The 19,938-nt window shown below is 43.1% G+C and overlaps 1 protein-coding gene across 3 annotated transcripts in view; it reads right to left on the bottom strand.

Moving 5' to 3' along the window:
- The window catches only part of PI4KA (phosphatidylinositol 4-kinase alpha), a 351,394-nt gene that overhangs the window by 126,364 nt on the left and 205,092 nt on the right, over positions 1–19,938 (bottom strand). For all 3 annotated transcript variants that reach the window (XM_063964791.1, XM_063964790.1, XM_063964792.1), the window contains exon 19: positions 389–439. In XM_063964791.1, coding sequence (XP_063820861.1) covers positions 389–439 — 51 coding nt within the window. The remainder of the gene's footprint in view (positions 1–388; positions 440–19,938) is intronic.

The raw sequence follows: 19,938 nt of genomic DNA on the forward strand, positions 1-19,938 counted from the left end.
TGTATAATGTCCTCTAAGCTGTTAGCTGGAAGAGTTACCTAAGAGCTCTGTATGAAGGCGTCAGTGTATTACAACACAAATTAATCAAAAAGTTCCCAATTTATATGTTGGCATGCAAAACACAGTTTTCATACAGTTTGCTTTGGATGGCCACAAATCTGTTTTTACAAAGCTACAACGTCCTTCCGAAGCAACAAACAACAATACATAGTTATTAGGATGCAGGCAACAATAAAAGGAACACTGATAATATAGAACCGGAGCATGCAGGGTTAAGGACCTCTGCCCCAAATGAATCCCCTACCTGCTGATTTTATAATGACAGAGTATGTTAGCTTAAACCAAAGTAAATGTTATTCTGACAAATATGAAATGCAGGAATACTCACCACAGCAATTACGGGGATGAGGACTCCCAGATTACCTGCGCTGCTAGAGGCCTGGTAAAGAGAACATTGAAAATATTGAAAAGTTGAAAATAAACAAACCATTTTCTTCTATTACAAAATCTTTCCATAAAATAATATGAACAATTATGCAATGGACAAGTAATAAAAGGATTAGTCTTAGATCAGTGAAGTACACTATTTTACATTCTAGTTTGCAAATAAAATCTTAAATATACTAATTTACTTTTATATTTTTCACTTTGATGTACTGTACCACTGTGCCTAAGGCTACGGACACACATAGCGGCCAAGCGGGTCCCTTTCAGCATGACCCGCTTGGCCGCAAGGAGACTGCACATGGGCGACTATGCAGGCGCCCACACATGTGCGGCAGTCCAACCGCCAGATCCAACAGCAGCATGCTGCGGTTGAGCCGGAAGACATGACGGCGGGATTTCAATGTGAACACATGCATTTCAATGTAATGTATGTGTTCACACACTGTGGCACCTTCTGTCACTGTCCGGATCCTGTTCTGCGGGACCCGCTTGGCTGCTATGTGTGGCCATAGCCTTAGGCAGGGAATGACACAGATAATGAAATCCCACACTTAACCATCAATGATCAGAGATCCAAACTGGCTCCTGTCTAGAGGCTAACTTTTCAGCGTCTGCTATTGAACACTTAAACACCTGAAACAGAGTGCGCTTCTTTTTATAGATTTAAAGGAGGAATTCAATAACCGTTTTTGCAGAAAAAGAGACGCAAAATTACCGCAAATTACGGTAAATTTGCCAAAGTGCCTATTAAATTGACAGCGAAAACGGTTTAGCTGTAAGTTTACCACTAAATTTCAATTCATCAACTCTGAGCAGGTGATAAACTTGGGGAAAATCCCTAATTTAGGTTAGAAATGTCGGGAATTGTTTCCGAACCTCTGAAACAACCCCCTGAATGACTAATTAGGCACTTAGAAGTTTTTAATTATTTTTCATTGGCCAATAATGATGTCATTTTTGGGGTGAAAAAGTGCAAAATGATGGAAATTAGAGTACAAAGAATGGGACAGGTATATTGGGGTGTTTTATGAGTGAGACAAGTTTTTTAGACTTGCAGGTGGAAGTATTCGGTCTGCTTCCACTTTTTTTTTTTTAAAGTTCCCTAAAATAACCAAAATATATACTTAAGCCCATTTTCATTTACCTCAAGTTTAATTTTAGCACTTATTTTGAGTAAAAAAATAGAATTATAAAAATGCATATAACAGCCATTTGACCCAATTTAAGTACTAGAAAAACGTTTATTATAACCAATTATAAACTTTTATACTGTTATCGAATGTTCGTTTAGTTTTTATTGGTGGGGGGTAAAGACAGATTTCCCCATTTTTTCCTTTTGGCACCAATTTTCGTGACAATCCTGTGTTCACTAAAGTGCATTTGTATAGGTCTGTTTTCGTGTCAAAAAAAAGACACGAAAATGGCAAAAATGGCAAATCACAATAAACTGAATACCTCCACAGACTGGTTACACAGACTGCTAAGGTGTTTAGTTAAAAAAAGAAAGAATGGGAGCGCTGGATGAATCTAATATATATTTTTTTATTAAAATATTATTATATCAACAACGTAAAAATACAGTACATAAACTGGCCTAAAAATGATGAACAATTAATAATGTATAAATATATACAAGACTGCCATATCTCCTGAACCAATATGAATAAGAAAACCTTTAATAAACCTTAATTAAGGGCTGCATTGGTGCTTCATGAAAATCAGCCGTGCGTCCACGAGCCGAAATATTTATAAAAAGGAGACTGATGAAAAAGTGCCTCTGTTATAAATCACTGTTAAAGTGTACACTCTCTTCTCCTTGTACACAAAAGAACCTCATTGGCAAAGAGTATCCCAGTATTGAAATTGCGGACACCCGCGCTGTATTATTAAGTGACAAATGAACGGTGATAGTCAAATTCACTTGTAGTATATCACCTGATGTGAGAGCCTCTCCGTCAAAGGCGCTGTACTGAGCCGGGTTTGCAGCGGCTCTGTGCAGTGAAAGTACAGCTGGTCACGTCGCCAGTGAACCATCCAGACAAACGCGGTTGTTTTCTCCGCTAAAGGGTACTGTACCAATTTGAATGTGCAGCAGTGCAGAAAGATTGGAGCAGCAAATTCCCCAGCCGCTGGTGAAAAGTCCGTTTTAATTGCGGCTACGGTCCACTCGATATATACGGCTCACGGAGTGTCAGGAGAAGGCAGCAGTCAGATGAAGTCCTTCAATGGAGTACCTTAACGCGTTTCTCGGCCTACAACGCTGGCCGTTTCCTTCTGATGAAACGGCCAGCGTTGTAGGCCGAGAAACGCGTTAAGGTACTCCATTGAAGGACTTCATCTGACTGCTGCATTCTCCTGACACTCCGTGAGCCATATATATCGAGTGGACCGTAGCCGCAATTAAAACGGACTTTTCACCAGCGGCTGGGGAATTTGCTGTTCCAATCTTTCTGCACTGCTGCACATTCAAATTGGTACAGTACCCTTTAGCGGAGAAAACAACCGCGTTTGTCTGGATGGTTCACTGGCGACGTGACCAGCTGTACTTTCACTGCACAGAGCCGCTGCAAACCCGGCTCAGTACAGCGCCTTTGACGGAGAGGCTCTCACATCAGGTGATATACTACAAGTGAATTTGACTATTACCGTTCATTTGTCACTTAATAATACAGCGCGGGTGTCCGCAATTTCAATACTGGGATACTCTTTGCCAATGAGGTTCTTTTGTGTACAAGGAGAAGAGAGTGTACACTTTAACAGTGATTTATAACAGAGGCACTTTTTCATCAGTCTCCTTTTTATAAATATTTCAGCTCGTGGACGCACGGCTGATTTTCATGAAGCACCAATGCAGCCCTTAATTAAGGTTTATTAAAGGTTTTCTTATTCATATTGGTTCAGGAGATATGGCAGTCTTGTATATATTTATACATTATTAATTGTTCATCATTTTTAGGCCAGTTTATGTACTGTATTTTTACGTTGTTGATATAATAATATTTTAATAAAAAAAAATATATATTAGATTCATCCAGCGCTCCCATTCTTTCTTTTTTTCACATCCATTTTGATCTATTGTTGGGGCAGCCCGCCCACAACTGGTGAGCAGCTGTCTGAATCCAATTTTATATAGTGTGTGTACTGTAGAGCGCCAATCTTTTGTACATAAGGTGTTTAGTGGCTCACAGAAATATACGTTATAGTAAGAACTTCCGTTGATAACGGTATTTCTCCAAAGACCACAGGATACACAGGATAACAATGGGATATGATGAAGCGACAGTGGATTTGCACCAATCGGTCAAAGCTTTCCGGCCTCCCAGGATGCAACGGGCCCGTCCATATATCCCCGCCTCCTGGCTCAGACAAATCAGTTGCATTCCAAAGCTCAAGGCAGGAGCATCAAAGATAGCCCTAATCAGGCGATAAGAACACACATGCACACCCTTCCGTACAAGAAGGAAGAGGTTAGTGAGTAAAAGGATCCTCAAATCAGGTCAGTCAGGGTGGGATCCCTGTGGATCCTGTAGACTTAGGAGAAATACCGTTATCAATGGTAAGTTCTTACAATAACGTATATTTCTCTGGCAGGATCCACAGGATAACAATGGGATTTCCCAAAGCAATTTAGCGGTGGAGAAGCTCCTGATTGGACTGGAGAATCCTTCGCCCGAATTCAGCGTCATAAGAGGCAAAGGTATCCATGGCATAATGTCTAATGAATGTGTTAATGGAAGACCATGTGGCTGCCTTACATATCTGTTCTGCTGAAGCACCACGTTGTGCTGCCCATGATGGACCTACAGTACCTTACGAGTAGAGTGAGCAGAGACATTAGTTGGAACAGGGAGATCAGCTTGAGAATATGCTTCTGAAATTGTCATCCGAAGCCATCTTGCCAGTGTCTGTTTATCAGCAGGCCATCCTCTCTTGTGAAATCTGTAGAGAATGAAGAGAGAATCTGTCTTTCTGATGGCACAGGTACGATCCACGTAGATCTTTAATGCACGGACCACGTCCAGCAATGCATCTCTCGCAGACAGGCCCGGTACCTCGAAAGCCGGGACTACAATTTCTTCATTAAGGTGGAATTTAGACACCACCTTCGGAAGATACCCAGATCTAGTTCTTAGAACTGCTTTATCTGGATAAAACATCAGAAATGGGGAACGACATGATAAAGCCCCTAAATCTGATACTCTTCTAGCTGACGCCATAGCCAGTAGAAAGAGAACTTTAGCTGTCAACCATTTAAGATCCACTTTATTAAGTGGTTCAAATGGGGCAACTTGAAGAGCTTTCAGGACTAGACTTAAGTCCCAAGGCACTGTAGGAAGAACAAAAGGAGGTTGAATGTGCAGCATTCCCTGGAAAAAAAGTATGCACATCCTGTAAGTTGGCAATTTTCTTTTGGAACCATACAGTCAATGTCGACACTTGCACTCTCAAGGAAGTGCCTTCAAACCTTTATCCATTCCTGTCTGAAGGAATGCTAAGACCCTGGAAACTCTGAAAGACTTAGGGTCCATTTTCCGTTCACTGCACAAATGAATATAGGTTTACCATATTCGGTGATAAATGCGAGCTGAGGAAGGTTTCCTTGCTCTGAGCATAGGTTCTCTTGTGAGAACCCTCTTGACTGCAGGATAGAGGTTTCAAGAGCCACGCCGTCAAAGACAGTCGATACAGATGTCTGTGATAACAAGGACCCTGTATCAGTAGATCTGGACGTTGAGGGAGCAGAAGTGGAGCATCCATCGACATTCTCTGCAGATCTGTGAACCAATGCCTTCTGGGTCAAGCCGGAGCTATTAGTATCACGGCACCCTTCTCTTTCTCACCACCCTGGGTAATAGGGTGATTGGAGGAACACATAAGCCAGATGAAAGTCCCATCTCACCAACAGGGCATCCACAAAGATCACTCTGGGATCTTTTGTTCTTGACCCATATGCGAACATTTTGTTGTTCAGACGGGATGCCATGAGATCTATCTCTGGCAACCCCCACTTGTCTACTAGAGTCTGGAAGACCTCAGGGTGTAGAGCCCATTCGCTTGCCTGAATGGCATGTCGACTGAGAAAGTCTGCTTCTCAGTTTAGGACTCCCGCAACAAACACTGCGGACAAGGCTGGATGATGAAGTTCTGCCCACTTTAGTATGTGACTTACCTCCTTCCATCGCTTTTCGGCTGCGAGCCCCTCCCTGATGGTTGAGGTACGCTAGTGCCGTCGCATTGTCCGAGTGGCTCTGGACCGGTTTTCCACGAAGAATGTCCTTTGCCTGAATCAGTGCGATGTATATGGCCCAAAGTTCCAATATATTTATTGGCAGGGAACCTTCTTCCTTGGTCCATTGCCCCTGGAAACAAAACCTTCCTGACACTGCTACCCAGCCTTGGAGACTGGCATCTGTCATCAGAACTTCCCAATCTGATATCCAAAAGGGTCTCCCCTTGTCCAGGTGGGATTTCTGTAGCCACCAGGCTAATGACCTTCTTACTTCTATCGTAAGAACCATAGTCTGTGTTTTTATCGTCTGATGCAACCCATTCCATTTGGCAAGAATCAGACACTGCAGAGGCCTCGAGTGGAATTGTGCATACTTCACCATGTCGAATGTTGACACCATTAAACCCATCACACGCATTGCTGCGTGAATGGATACCCTTTGACTGTGTAGCAAGTCCTGAATCCTTGACTGAACCTTGGATATCTTGTTCAGAGGTAACATTACTCTCTGAAGATTTGAATCCAGTACAGTCCCCAAGTGAGTCATCCGCTGTGACGGATCCAGAGACGATTTTGCCCAATTTATGAGCCACCCGTGGTACTGCAGACACGTTATTGTCTGTTGCAGATGACATAGGAGCAATTCCTGCGACTATGCCAGGATTAAAAGATCTCAAGGTATGGAAAAATTCTTATCCTCTGCTGGCGGAGATAAGCTTCCATTACCACCATAATCTTGGTAAATACTCTGGGGGCTGAGGCTAATCTAAAAAGTAGGGCCTGGAACTGAAAATGCTGTTGGAGGATAGCGAACCTGAGATAGCACTGATGGGACAGTGCTATAGGAACATGTAGGTAAGCATCCTATATATCCAGGGATACCATATAATCCCCTGGCTCCATGGCCAAAATGATGGAACGTAAAGTCTCCATGTGAAACCGAGCTACCCAAATGTATTTGTTCAGCACTTTGAGATTGAGAATGGTCCGAAATGACCAATTTGGCTTCTGAACTAAAAACAGGTTGGAGTAAAAACCGAGAGGTACATTTACTAAGATGGGAGTTCTATTTAAGATGGGATGTTACCCATAGCAACCAATCAGATTCCAGGTATTATCTTCTAGAAGGTGCTACATAAATGAGAAGTATAATCTGATTGGTTGCTATGGGCAACATCCCATCTTAAAAAGAACTCCCATCTTAGTAAATTTACCCTCCCGTCCTCGTTGTGCCAGAAGAACTGGTATGACTACTCCTGCCTGAAGCAATTTCTGAACTGCGTCTTGCAAAGCTCTGGCCTTTGTCTCTACCCGAGACGGGCTGGTACAAAAAAACCTTCGAGGAGGGTACTTCTTGAAGACAAAAGCATAACCTAGAGATACCACTTCCTGCACCCAGGTATCTGTTGTAGACTGCTGCCAGATCTGTGCAAACTGAAGAAGTTGGCCCTCCACCCTGGGGTCCCACGGGTGGAGGTCCGCACCATCAGGCTGATGGCTTATTATCTGTTTTACCAACCGGTCCTCTGGTAGCCCAATGCTTTTCAGTCCTACCAGACTTGTTGTATTGGGACTGGCTGCTATCACTTTTACCTTTAGCTTTTCCTTGAGAACGAAAGGGATGAAAAGCCAGAACTTTAGTTTTGAAATTGTATGTGGAAGGAAACTTGACCTTCTTGGAGTCTGCTTCTGACTCCAAAATATCTGTAAATTCTTTACCAAAAAGAATATCTCGAGAAAAGGGCAAAGATTCCAAAACCTTCATAGATTCTGAATCAGCTTTCCACGTACGTAGCCAAACTGCTCTGCGAGCAGCTATTGTTGAAGCTGATGCCCTGGAGGCAATAGTACACATATCCAATGCTGCTTCTTCCAAGAACATTGTAGCCTGTTTTATATGTGCTACATGGGATTTTGCTCTCTAGGTGCTATTGAAAAATCCCCCTCCAATGCATCAGCCCAGACAGCCACTGCCTTTGCCATCCAAGCTGAAGCCATGGCTAGCCTTATGACTGCCCCAGACAGGGGAAAAATGTTTTTTAGAAAACCATCCACTCTCCTATCCGTGACATAATTTAATGATGTTGAAGGCAAAGGTAATGTAGATTTTCGCACTAATCGAATTACATGCGTATCTACTTTAGGAGCCACCTCCCTTTTTAAACAATCCCCTGCTGGAAGAGGATAATTAAAATTCCATTTCTTAGGAATTCTAAACTTCTTATCAGGCGTAGCCCAAGCCTCTTCCATGATTTCCGTCAGCTGCTCTGACCCTGGAAACTCAGTCTTAACTGTTTTGGGACGTTTAAATATAGGTGCCTTGGTTTTTAACACAGGTTCTGCTGAATCCCCTAAGGATAGAATGACTTTCATTGCTTTAATTAACTCAGCTATATCCACTGAGCTGAGACCTACCTCCTCCTCTTTGTATGCCGAAGTAGAATTAATTGAGCTTTCATCCTTCGATGAATCCTCATGTGAACCATGTGTAGCCTGTGAGGATGAAGATTTACTTACCACTGGCTTATCAGCCTGTTTCTTTTGAGAGGCTGCTGCTGGAAGTGATACACCACAGGTGGGAAGCTGCATGTAAGGGTTAATCGTGTAACCTATCCCCGGTACAGGAGTTGGAGGAATTATCCGTTCAGCTATACTGGATAAAGTCTGTGCAAACATAGCCCAAGGTGGATCAACCTGCACCTGAATCTGCCTTGGAATTTTCAAGAACCTCTGGTGAAATCTAAAACAATTTGCACATAAACCATCCTGAACCAGATCCTGAGAGGATAACACAGCTTTGCAAGATAAACATGATATGAGTGTTGGTGTTGCTGTGAGTGTATCTTCCTCAACTTTGCATTTCCTAGACATGATAAAAAATCAACTTCCACAGTGTACTACATAATTTGTGACTGTAATCACTTTAAGCTTTTTAAAGTGACATACAATCCGACCTTACCCATGCACCAGCACTGAGGATCGGAATAGAACAAAACTGACAGAATATAGTAAAGTAAGCAATCACATTAGCAGTCAGTCACATGTTATACATTAGTATAATAAGCAATATGAGCACATCAACTACATTTGAAGTATTTAGGAGAACATATTACTGAATCATGTTTAAACAGATCTACCGTATTCAGACGCATTCCGAAAGAAACAACAGTAAATGTATACAGACTCATATGCAATAGGCACTTATCTAACTATTCACACTCAAAAAGGTAGATAGAGACTTAGTGTTGTATTACCCATATTCAGTAGAGTGGGATACAGGGAGACTCACCTCACTTCCAGGACAGATCAATACGTTAGCGAAAGCTGAGTGGATCCAGACGCTACTAGTGTACACTGCCGCTCCATGAACCTATAGTGAACACAGACGCTCAGTGAACACAGACACTCAGTAAACACAGACGCTCAGTAAACACAGACGCTCGGTAAACACAGACGCTCGGTAAACACAGACGCACCAGTCACACAGCCGCCTAAGCATCTGAGACGGAAGCGGGAAACAGTTCATGTCGGGAGACTCAGAGGACACTGGTCATGAACCGGGGGGAGGGACGACCAGGAGAGCATCTGACTCCCCGCTGCTGACATCAACCCTAGGGATCGCGGCCTCATACTATTCCAGGAGCATAAGATCCCTAAGGCCTAGCGCTGGTGCACACAAGGTGGCAGCCGTATCAGCGACTGTTTGGTTTTCTCCTCCCAAAACAGTGCGGCTGTGTCCGTATTCCTCTTCTAAGTGGAACAGATGCCTTACCTTCTCCCCGTGCTCCGCCACAGGCTGGTAACGTCTGCTGGACCTGCTAGTATATCTGACACAGACGTCCGCCGAAGCAGCACTGTACTCGTGTGTAAGCACTGTCGTGACCCGGCGGAGAGTTGTTGGAGCGACTCTTTCTAAGGTACGTATAAGACGCTGTTTAGAAAGATTGCTCAAAAAAAATAGTAAGACTATAAAAATAAAATAAGAAAGCTTAGGGCTGCTAAAAACCAGCAGCCCTCTGTCATGGTCCGGCTCCTGCCGCACCAAACAAAAAACTGATTTGTCTGAGCCAGGAGGCGGGGATATATGGACGGGCCCGTTGCATGCTGGGAGGCCGGAAAGCTTTGACCGATTGGTACAAATCTGCTGTCACTTCATCATATCCCATTGTTATCCTGTGGATAACCTGTATACCCTGCCGGAGAAATATGACATTTTAAATCTATGCGAGTCTTCTTGTGAAAATGTTTACAACATTCAGAACTCTTGTTTCCTCAAAATGGGAGGAGTCTCTTACCTTACCACACAGCAGGTTTCCTGTCTCTACTTGCTCCTCTGGTAGTTGGGGACATAGGTGTAGCTATAGTGGGTTCAGGGGGTGCCACTGCTTTGGGACCCAGAGAATTAGAGGGCCCCGTATCTAGGTCAAAGTGTAGTTGTCCTATCAATTTCCTGGGATTGCCCGCCAAGCAACTGGGTCTGGCCTATTACCCGGCTTGAAAAGGGGTACTCACTAGCACTCATAACTGTTTCTGTGTAAAGCTCCACACTGATATGAACCATCTCCCATGCTCCCGTTTACTCTCACAGTCACAGCTAGTTAGGGTGCCTGGTACTGTAGGCTACATGAATATTAATAAATAAATTAATACATAGATGTTACAGCCAAGAATGATAAAACCTTTTGGTGTGACTGGGCCTATCAAACAGCAGTGGAAATCGTAATACCAAAAACTATACTACACATTTATTTATTTTTCCTGTGGGGGGCCAATGTGTGCATTTTTCCTGTGGGTGCCATTAGGGCTGCTTCCATAAATTTCCTGGGCTGGTTTTCCCTCCCAAACCGCCCCTGCTCACCAGTGTTCATATCAAGTATAAAAAACAGGAAGGCTAATTATCTCAACAGCTATGCCCTGCTCTCAAGACACTGCCTCACGACCATGACATTTTTCAGCAGATTATATACAGATGGGGTCAGCCATATATCAGTGTCTTGGATTAAACTCAAGGAGGAGTGATTTACATCCTATAGCATTACATGCGGATGCCATAATGGTCCCATGGGATTTGGATGCTAGTGATGGCAATAGACTAACCAAGACAATAATGGCACATATTCAAGATGTTGATGTTGGTGGGTCTGTCAAGTCACCTTTCTCTAAGGAAGGATCTGCTAACTCAGATGCTGGGGCAGAAGTATTAACCTGGAGAAGGTATAAGGGAGTTATAAACTAGTGATAAGTGCAAGATGATAAACGCACCACCCAATCAGCTCCTGTTAATTTACATAATGAAGCCGATTGGCTGGTGCATTTTTCACCTTGCATTTATCACTGGTTTATCAATTCCTTATGCTTTCTACAGGTTAATACATCTGCACCACTGTTTTATCATCAGTACTTCGCACAACTGGCTTTAATGATGATATGGGCCATGTTAACAACCATTAAAAAACTATTTTGATGAACAGTTATCATATATGTGGAGGGCTTATTTTTTTGATGTGACAATAGGAATTTTCTTAGGTCTTCCAGGTTTCTTAGGTCTTAGGTTTCCAGTTGGCCCATTCCCTATTTTTACAACAGGATAACTTGGATAATTGATTTAAGCAGAATTTCATACTGGTCAAGATATTTGCAATTTATTTTTCTGCCAAAAAAAGTCAACTATCTTAATGGAGCTGCAGACCTTTCTACGGGACACATATTAGCCCACCGAGCTATTCCAATAAGCAACATTTTGAACCACTGAGGATGTCATGTTTCTCGCATAGAAGGCTATTTGTTGTGGCCATTTCCATGGCCAGAAAAGTGTCTGAGTTGGAGTTTCTGCCTTATAAGTTTTCCTAGTTGATATATCATGAAGACAGTACCAATCTTTTTAATCAAAGGTTTTTGAAAAAATTCTACTACCGTCACGACACTGTGATTCCGATATTAGTTAAGAATCAGTCTTTGGAAGACGGAGGATCTCTTCACTAGTTGGGTGTATAAAATGTATGTAGATCAGATTCTACAGTTGTGCTCTACGATGCTTATACCATCCATCAGACATCAGCGATATGGTAAATCACCAATATTATACTGAGGCAAGGAAACCTGTTCCAGTACAATTGTAAGGCACACTGTACAAGACCAGTAAGTGCTTTGTGAGTGGTGTGGTTTGGATATGGGGGTCATTCCGAGTTGATCGCTAGCTGCCGTTGTTCGCAGTGCAGCGATCAGGCAAAAAATCGGCACTTCTGCGTATGGCGCGCAGTGCGCACGTGCGACGTACTTTCACAAAAGCCGATGCAGTTTCACACAAGGTCTAGCGACGCTTTTCAGTCGCACTGCTGATCGGTGAGTGATTGACAGGAAGTGGGTGTTTCTGGGTGGTAACTGACCATTTTCCGGGAGTGTGCTAAAAAACGCAGGCGTGCCTGGGGAAACGGGGGAGTGGCTGGCCGAACGCAGGGCGTGTTTGTGACGTCAAAGCAGGAACTAAACAGACTGAAGTGATCGCAAGGAAGGAGTAGGTCTGCAGCTATTCTGAAACTGCTTGAAAAAATTTCAGCACTGTTCTGCTAACCTTTCATTCGCACCTCTGCTAAGCTAAGAAACACTCCCAGAGGGCGGCGGCTTAGCGTGTGCACTGCTGCTAAAAGCAGCTAGCGAGCGATCAACTCGGAATGAGGGCCATGATGCTATGTTGGGTAGCCTTACGGTTCTCAGTGCAACCTTTAAAAAACAAAAAATGTGGTTTCAAACAAAATTTCAGAACATACCTACCATGGCATCCCCCTATATTCCACTGTCTCCCATAATACAAAAGATAAAACAGGATTCTTACACTTCAGCAAAATCTTTTCTCAGATTTCACGTGCTATGTCACATTGTTTGCAATTGTTTGGATATCTTGATTAAATTAAATTTGGGTAAAATCAGCATGAGTCTATATGGGAAGCGGATACAATACCGCTAGTCGGGATCCCGGAGGTCACAATGCAGTCGCCGGTATCCCAACTAGCGGTGAAATGCCGGCGCCACAGGCTTTTCTCCCTCTGTGGGTGTCCACGATACCCATGAAGGGAGAATGTAACCTTCGGCGAGCGCAGTGAGCCACCGTGCCCGCAGCGTGGGGAAGACAACCGAGCCCGCAAGGGGCTTTCTAGCGCTCACCCCGCTGCCGGCATACTGGTGGCCGGGATTCCGCTGACGGTATTTCATACTGAACCAGTCTATACTCAAAACCTATGGATTTCAACAGTGTTGCGCTATGATAGTTTCCATCCAGTGCATGCAGTAAAGGGTTTACCATACTAGTACTAGTACATACTAGCTGGATCTAATGATGAATAAGTTCCTTTTGAGGGTTATTCCATCAAGGAATTAAGAAAGGCTAATCACAAAGCTTTATCCAAGAGTGGGACTGAATTACTTAAACTGAACAAAGGTAAAGACCTCAAAAAGGTGGTTCCATGTGTCAATAAATATAACTCCATAACCATGCCCTGTAATTGATTGCCCCTTTAAAAAAGATGTCCAAGTTCGGCCGGCATCCCGCAGGTCACGCAAACTCGGACTCCATTACATCCCGCCCATTGATTTTATTTAGATTTCTCTTCTATTCATTCGCTTAGCATTTTGTTAATTACTAAAAAGTAAACTATAAACACTTATTTTTGAGAGCATTCTTACTTTGCAGCAGTTTTTCCACACCTGCCTAAAACTTTTGCAAAGTACTATATATTATATAGAGGATTTTCGTGCACTCTAACCATAGCTGCAGTATAGAGAAACAAAACATAAAATAAATCCTAGGCTAACTGGGCACTAACTAACACATTTCCTAGATTTCCTCTCTCAGAGTGGTAAGACATAGTGCCCATACCACAACAAAGGCATACACACTGTACTCACGGTCAGTACATCATGGTGCCCCTGAACAAGCCTGCTACCTGCTGTTTCCCCAGGGAGTGAGACCCTCAAAAAGCTTTATTGGCCTCTGCAGGTGCAAGCACTAATTAGCCTGAAATGGGCCTAGTCGATTGAGCCTGCCCTCTCTCCATCCACAACCCCAGAAACCCTTAAACAACTTTTACTAAAACCCAAAACATTTAACCAGTCTGTTTTGCAATCACAGCCATTTTCCTGGGGTTTTAATCACTTGCCTGACATGGTTACATCAGATGCGACCATGCCTGCAAGTGCTTTATCTGACCTGGTCGCACAGGATGCGACCAGTCAGATAAACAGTGTTAGCAGCGGCAGGGAAGGGAAACTTTCCTCCGCCGTTGCGGTCAGAGGGACCAGAAGGTCTCTGCCTCCTTGCACTCCCCCCTACTGACTGCCGTGCTGCCGATCACTGCTGATTGGTCAGCACGGCAGGACACCCCACCCCCTCCAGCAGCTGCAGACAATAGAAGCAGCTGGGGAGTGTAAATTAACCATCCCATGTCCTCCCCCTGTGTACTTGTAGGCTACGCCGGCTTTCAAAATGAAAGCCGCGATGGTCGCGATATTCCCTATGGATGTTTCGACGTGTCGAGAAAAAATATAAAAAAAATATATATATATTTTTTAATTATTTTATTTTAGTTTTTTTTTTAACTAAAATAAATTTTGGATAGGGTTAAATTCATGTTCTTAACCTAATTCACTCATAAAAAAACCCCCAACAATTTCGGAGCGTTTTTTTGGGGGGGGGGGAAATCGTCAGTTAAGTGGTTAAAGCACATAGGTCAGAAACGTGGGACAAATACATCTCCTGTGTACAACTTTACCAGTGCTCACAATAGATAGATAGATAGATAGATAGATAGATAGATAGATAGATAGATAGATAGATAGATATAGACAGACAGATATTTTTATTAACATAGTACAGATCAGTACATTTTTCACTGCAGCACAAAAATACACAGTACACTGATAACGTACATCCTGATCCAGCAAACAGCTTACCTATACTGCTACTACAGGACTTTGCCCTGTACCACTCTAATGTGGGTGGCGACCTTGAAATACTTGCCACATGAAAAGTCACAAACAAAACCATCACTTATTAGTTCATAAAGTAAACTTATCAGTTCTAAGTGCATAGAACTTAAATTGACAACAACTGTAATCAGACATTTGTTTCTATAACCAATTTTTTTTAAAATAAACAAGATGATGCCACCTTAATATATTATAAATCCATCATATATAATGCATATAAAGCCAAAGTTTTAATTTGGCATGAATAAAATGAGGGGAAAAGCAGGATATGTGACGTCTTCAACCACTGTACTTTCCACATTTATCTAGAAATGGCCTTTATACAATATATGCTACTACAACAAAAACTACTAAGACTACTACAACAACAACAAACACTACTACTACATACTTGCCAACTCTACCCGATTGTAAGGGAGACTCCCTGAAACAGTAGCAATTTCCCTGACTCCCTGAAGTCTCTAGTAATCTCCCTGGTGGCACATTACCCCCATTACGCAACTGTTACTATATATTCTTTGAAGAAAAAGAAATCGGAGCTATATACATTCATATGGGATCATCAGTGCCATTTCCCTGCATTGGTTATACTGGGGAAGGCATAGGGAAGTGATAAAGCAGTGATAAGCGGAAGGTGATAACGCATCAGCCAATCAGATAATAACTGTTAATTTACATATTGGAGCTGATTGGCTGGTGCGTTATCGCCTTGCGTTTATCACGGCTTTATCACTTCCTTATGCCTTCTCCAGGTTAATACATCTGCCCCATTGATCCCTATGGCGACAAGCATTTTCATTTAAGGTTTGTCGTGGACACTTATATGGTACCACTTGTGAGTAAAACACAATGGGCAGGATGTATTGCCGCCAGAGTTCGGCGCCCGTGCGGGATGCAAAACCATGCCTTGTAAGTGATTGCCCCTTTAAAAAAAGTCTGAGTTCAGTCGGCATCCCGCACAGCCGCCCTTACATCTGGCCCAAAAATGAAAGTCCTGAAAAGTCTTTTCATCAAGTAGTAGATCTAACTAACTGCTTTGGAGCTACTTTACATTTGGATGTACGTCAATTGTATGACACGGCTCTGAGGCGCACCAGTACACATCCACTTTAACACCGTGCTCATAGGTGTGCCTTTCACAATCTCCCTGAAATGCTTTTTCAAAGTAGGCAAGTACGTACTACTAAATAAGCGCCAGGCGGATGGATCCCAGCACTGCTTTCAGCTGGGGACAGTAGGCATTTCCTGAAGCAAACTCATTGCTTTCCCAAACCACAGAGTACTTTTCTGCAGTTTCCATCTGCAGAGTGTTTTATATCGTTTATAAGCTAACGAGCAGGGCCCTCTTACCTCTTTGTTTAACACCAATTCTTGTTTTATTGTGGCTTTTGCTCCCAATTGTAAAGCATGCTGATGCTACATAAATAGATGTTAATATTATTATAGAAAGCCACTGAATGCTTTACTATGCAATTCAATACTGCACAGCGTTACCACATATTGCCCTGATACTTTATATGTTATAAAATATACTAATAGGTAATATTCAAATATTCAATACAAATACCAAATATATTCTTCTGGTATCCTATAATATGATGTATTGGCCGGTATTCAATTAGCTGCTGTAACTTACTGCAGCTAATTCATTTACCAGGGTCTATTCAATTACCCGGCACTTATCGGGGTTATCGCGGGGCATATGTATTTCTGCACCAAAAAAAGGGGGGGGGGGGGTATTCGTGCAGGATAATTGACTAGACATGATTAAAAACAACACGAAAAACACCTGTTTTTCACGGCCGCAGCACTATTGCAGCTAACTGAATAACCGTCATTTTGTTGCACTAATGTTTAATAAGTAACGTACATCTGTGCCTGTGTGTACTGCTTTTTTTTTTTTATTATGCTGGTGGGAGAACTGAGCCCTCATTACTGATTGACCCCTTAATGTCCATTAAATTTAGCTAACTAGCTGTTATTTTTTACAACCTTTTGAAACACCATTATTTTCGGAAGTCTGTTATTTTTTTGCATGTCCGCTGCAAAGCTGAAGTGTGGTTGTATGTGTGTCACTACCACTTCTGCAGGGCAGTCGAGAGCCAAGATGGGCGCAGGTACTTTTCAAGGGGCGTGGCCTAATCACAGGAGGTGTGGTCATGTACCCATAGAAAAAAATACTGAAAACAAAATAGTATTTTAAGCACCTCCATGGCCACAAGGTAAGGGGAGATGGCCTGGGCCCCTACTGGACACTCACTGGGCCCCTCCATCAGACCTGGGCCCGGGTAATTTGTACCCTCTCCCCCCCTCTCTCAGCACCACTGCACTTCTGAACCATAATACAGGAATTTAATTCTAACTGTACCTTATAAATCCATTTCTCTGATGCTATGGGAGACACTGGAGACACAATGGGGTACAGCTGGTGCTGGAGAATATTGATACTAAGGGAGAAATTCAACTGTGCGTGGGAGATATGAAAAACCTTGCAAGCATGGTTTTTCCAGCAGCCACAGGGCTTTTCCGTTTCACTTCAAGGAGAAAAAACTAGACGCAGTAATTTCTCTGCTTTTTATCATGCACCACCAGAGCCAAGTCTGCTTTTTTTCCTAATATCAATATTTTTAGGCAAAATCAGCAGGACTTACCCTGTCACCCTTGAGAAACCTGAACCAGACCATGAACTGATTAAGACAATCCTTGTGCCCAGAGAGACCCAGCCACAAGCTGCAGAGGAGCACTGAAAGGCCTCACAAGAGTAGAATCTGGAGGAGATGGTCTGGACAGAGAAAAATGTATGACCAACTATGACACTGTTTGGGACATGGTAAAAGCCTACGTTGACCCTGGCAGAAGGTTGCTACCAGCAGTGCAGGAAGCACAGTCTCCACCATGGTCCTGAGCAGAACTAATACAGTATCCTGACATTTCTTGCAGGAAAGGGACTTTTGAACAGGTGCACCTTTCTCTGAGACAGCTCTGAAAGAATTTCCTTAGCAGACATTACAACTGAATTTAAAGTAATACATGCAGTTGGAACCTTATCTTCTTTCTGTGCATGTAAAAACAAACAAACAATAAAAGGTTGTGCAAATGACCCAGCCAGTAATGAGCAAAAACCCAGCCAATGCAGCCTAACATATAACCCCAATATAACCCCAAGAAGACTACAGTGACATAAAAAAATGATGACAACACAAATCTGTGCAGAATAGTTAAAACAATAGAATTATACAACATACGATGCAATATCAAGTTTGCAGAATATAAATTTAACAGGCTGGTGTAAAAGACAATAAATAAACTAATATAAGCAAATATAAATTTACATACACTGACCTAAACCACCCCACTCACACCTGCAAGTTCAAACATATGCAGAAAAAAAGAAAAAAAAAAATAAGAAAAAAAATAAGATTTTAAACCTACCGGTAAATCTTTTTCTCGTAGTCCGTAGAGGATGCTGGGGACTCCATAAGGACCATGGGGATAGACGGGCTCCGCAGGAGACATGGGCACTTTAAGAAAGACTTTAGGTCTGGGTGTGCACTGGCTCCTCCCTCTATACTCCTCCTCCAGACCTCAGTTAGAGAAACTGTGCCCAGAGGAGACGGACAGTACGAGGAAAGGATTTTTGTTAATCCAAGGGCAAGATTCGTACCAGCCACACCAATCACACCGTATAACTTGTGATATACTAACCAGTTAACAGTATGAAAACAACATAGCATTAGTCCAAGACCGATGAAAACTAGAACATAACCCTTATGTAAGCAAAACTATATACAAGTCTTGCAGAATTAGTCCGCACTTGGGACGGGCGCCCAGCATCCTCTACGGACTACGTGAAAAAGATTTACCGGTAGGTTTAAAATCTTATTTTCTCTTACGTCCTAGAGGATGCTGGGGACTCCGTAAGGACCATGGGGATTATACCAAAGCTCCCAAACGGGCGGGAGAGTGCGGATGACTCTGCAGCACCGATTGAGCAAACAGGAGGTCCTCCTCAGCCAGGGTTTCAAACTTATAGAACTTTGCAAAAGGTGTTTGAACCCGACCAAGTAGCAGCTCGGCACAGCTGTAGTGCCGAGACCCCTCGGGCAGCCGCCCAAGACGAGCCCACCTTCCTAGTGGAATGGGCCTTGACCGATTTTGGTAACGGCAATCCTGCCGTAGAATGTGCCTGCTGAATCGTGTTAAAGATCCAGCGAGCAATAGTCTGCTTTGAAGCAGGGCACCAACCTTGTTGGCTGCATACAGGACAAACAGTACCTCTGTTTTCCTAATTCGAGCCGTTCTGGCCACGTAAATTTTCAAAGCACTGACCACATCAAGGGACTCGGAATCCTCCAAGTCTCGCGTAGCCACAGGCACCACAATAGGTTGGTTCATATGAAAAGATGACACCACCTTAGGAAAGAATTGAGGACGAGTCAGCAATTCCGCTCTATCCATATGGAAAACCAGATAGGAGCTTTTATGAGACAAAGCCGCCAATTCCGACACTCGCCTAGCCGAAGCCAAGGCTAATAACATGACCACCTTCCAAGTGAGATATTTTAACTCCACCGTTTTAAGTGGTTCATACCAATGCGACTTAAGGAAACTCACCACCACGTTAAGGTCCCAAGGCACCACCGGAGGTACAAAAGGAGGCTGAATATTCAGCACTCCCTTCACAAAAGTCTGTACTTCTGGGAGAGAAGCAATTATTTTTGAAAGAAAATGGATAAGGTCGAAATCTGAACCTTAATGGAGCCTAATTTTAGGCCCAAATTCACTCCAGTTTGTAGGAAGTGAAGGAAACGGCCCAGATGGAATTCTTCCGTAGGAGCATTCCTGGCCTCACACCAAGAAACATATTTTCACCATATACTGTGATAATGTTTAGAAGTCACGTCCTTCCTAGCCTTTATCAGCGTAGGAATGACCTCATCCGGAATGCCTTTTTCCGCTAGGATCTGGCGTTCAACCGCCATGCTGTCAAATGCAGCCGTGGTAAGTCTTGGAATCGACAGGGCCCCTGTTGCAACAGGTCCCGTCTTAGAGGAAGAGGCCACGGATCTTCTGTGAGCATTTCCTGCAGATCCGGATACCAGGTCCTTCGTGGCCAATCTGGAACAATGAGAATTGTTCTCACTCCTCTCTTTCTTATTATTTTCAACACCTTGGGTATGAGAGGAAGAGGAGGAAATACATAGACCGACTGGAACACCCACGGTGTCACTAGGGCGTCTACAGCTACCGCCTGAGGATCTTTTGATCTGGGGCAATAC

This window comes from Pseudophryne corroboree, chromosome 1 (assembly GCF_028390025.1).
Source record: "Pseudophryne corroboree isolate aPseCor3 chromosome 1, aPseCor3.hap2, whole genome shotgun sequence".
NCBI lineage: Eukaryota > Metazoa > Chordata > Amphibia > Anura > Myobatrachidae > Pseudophryne > Pseudophryne corroboree.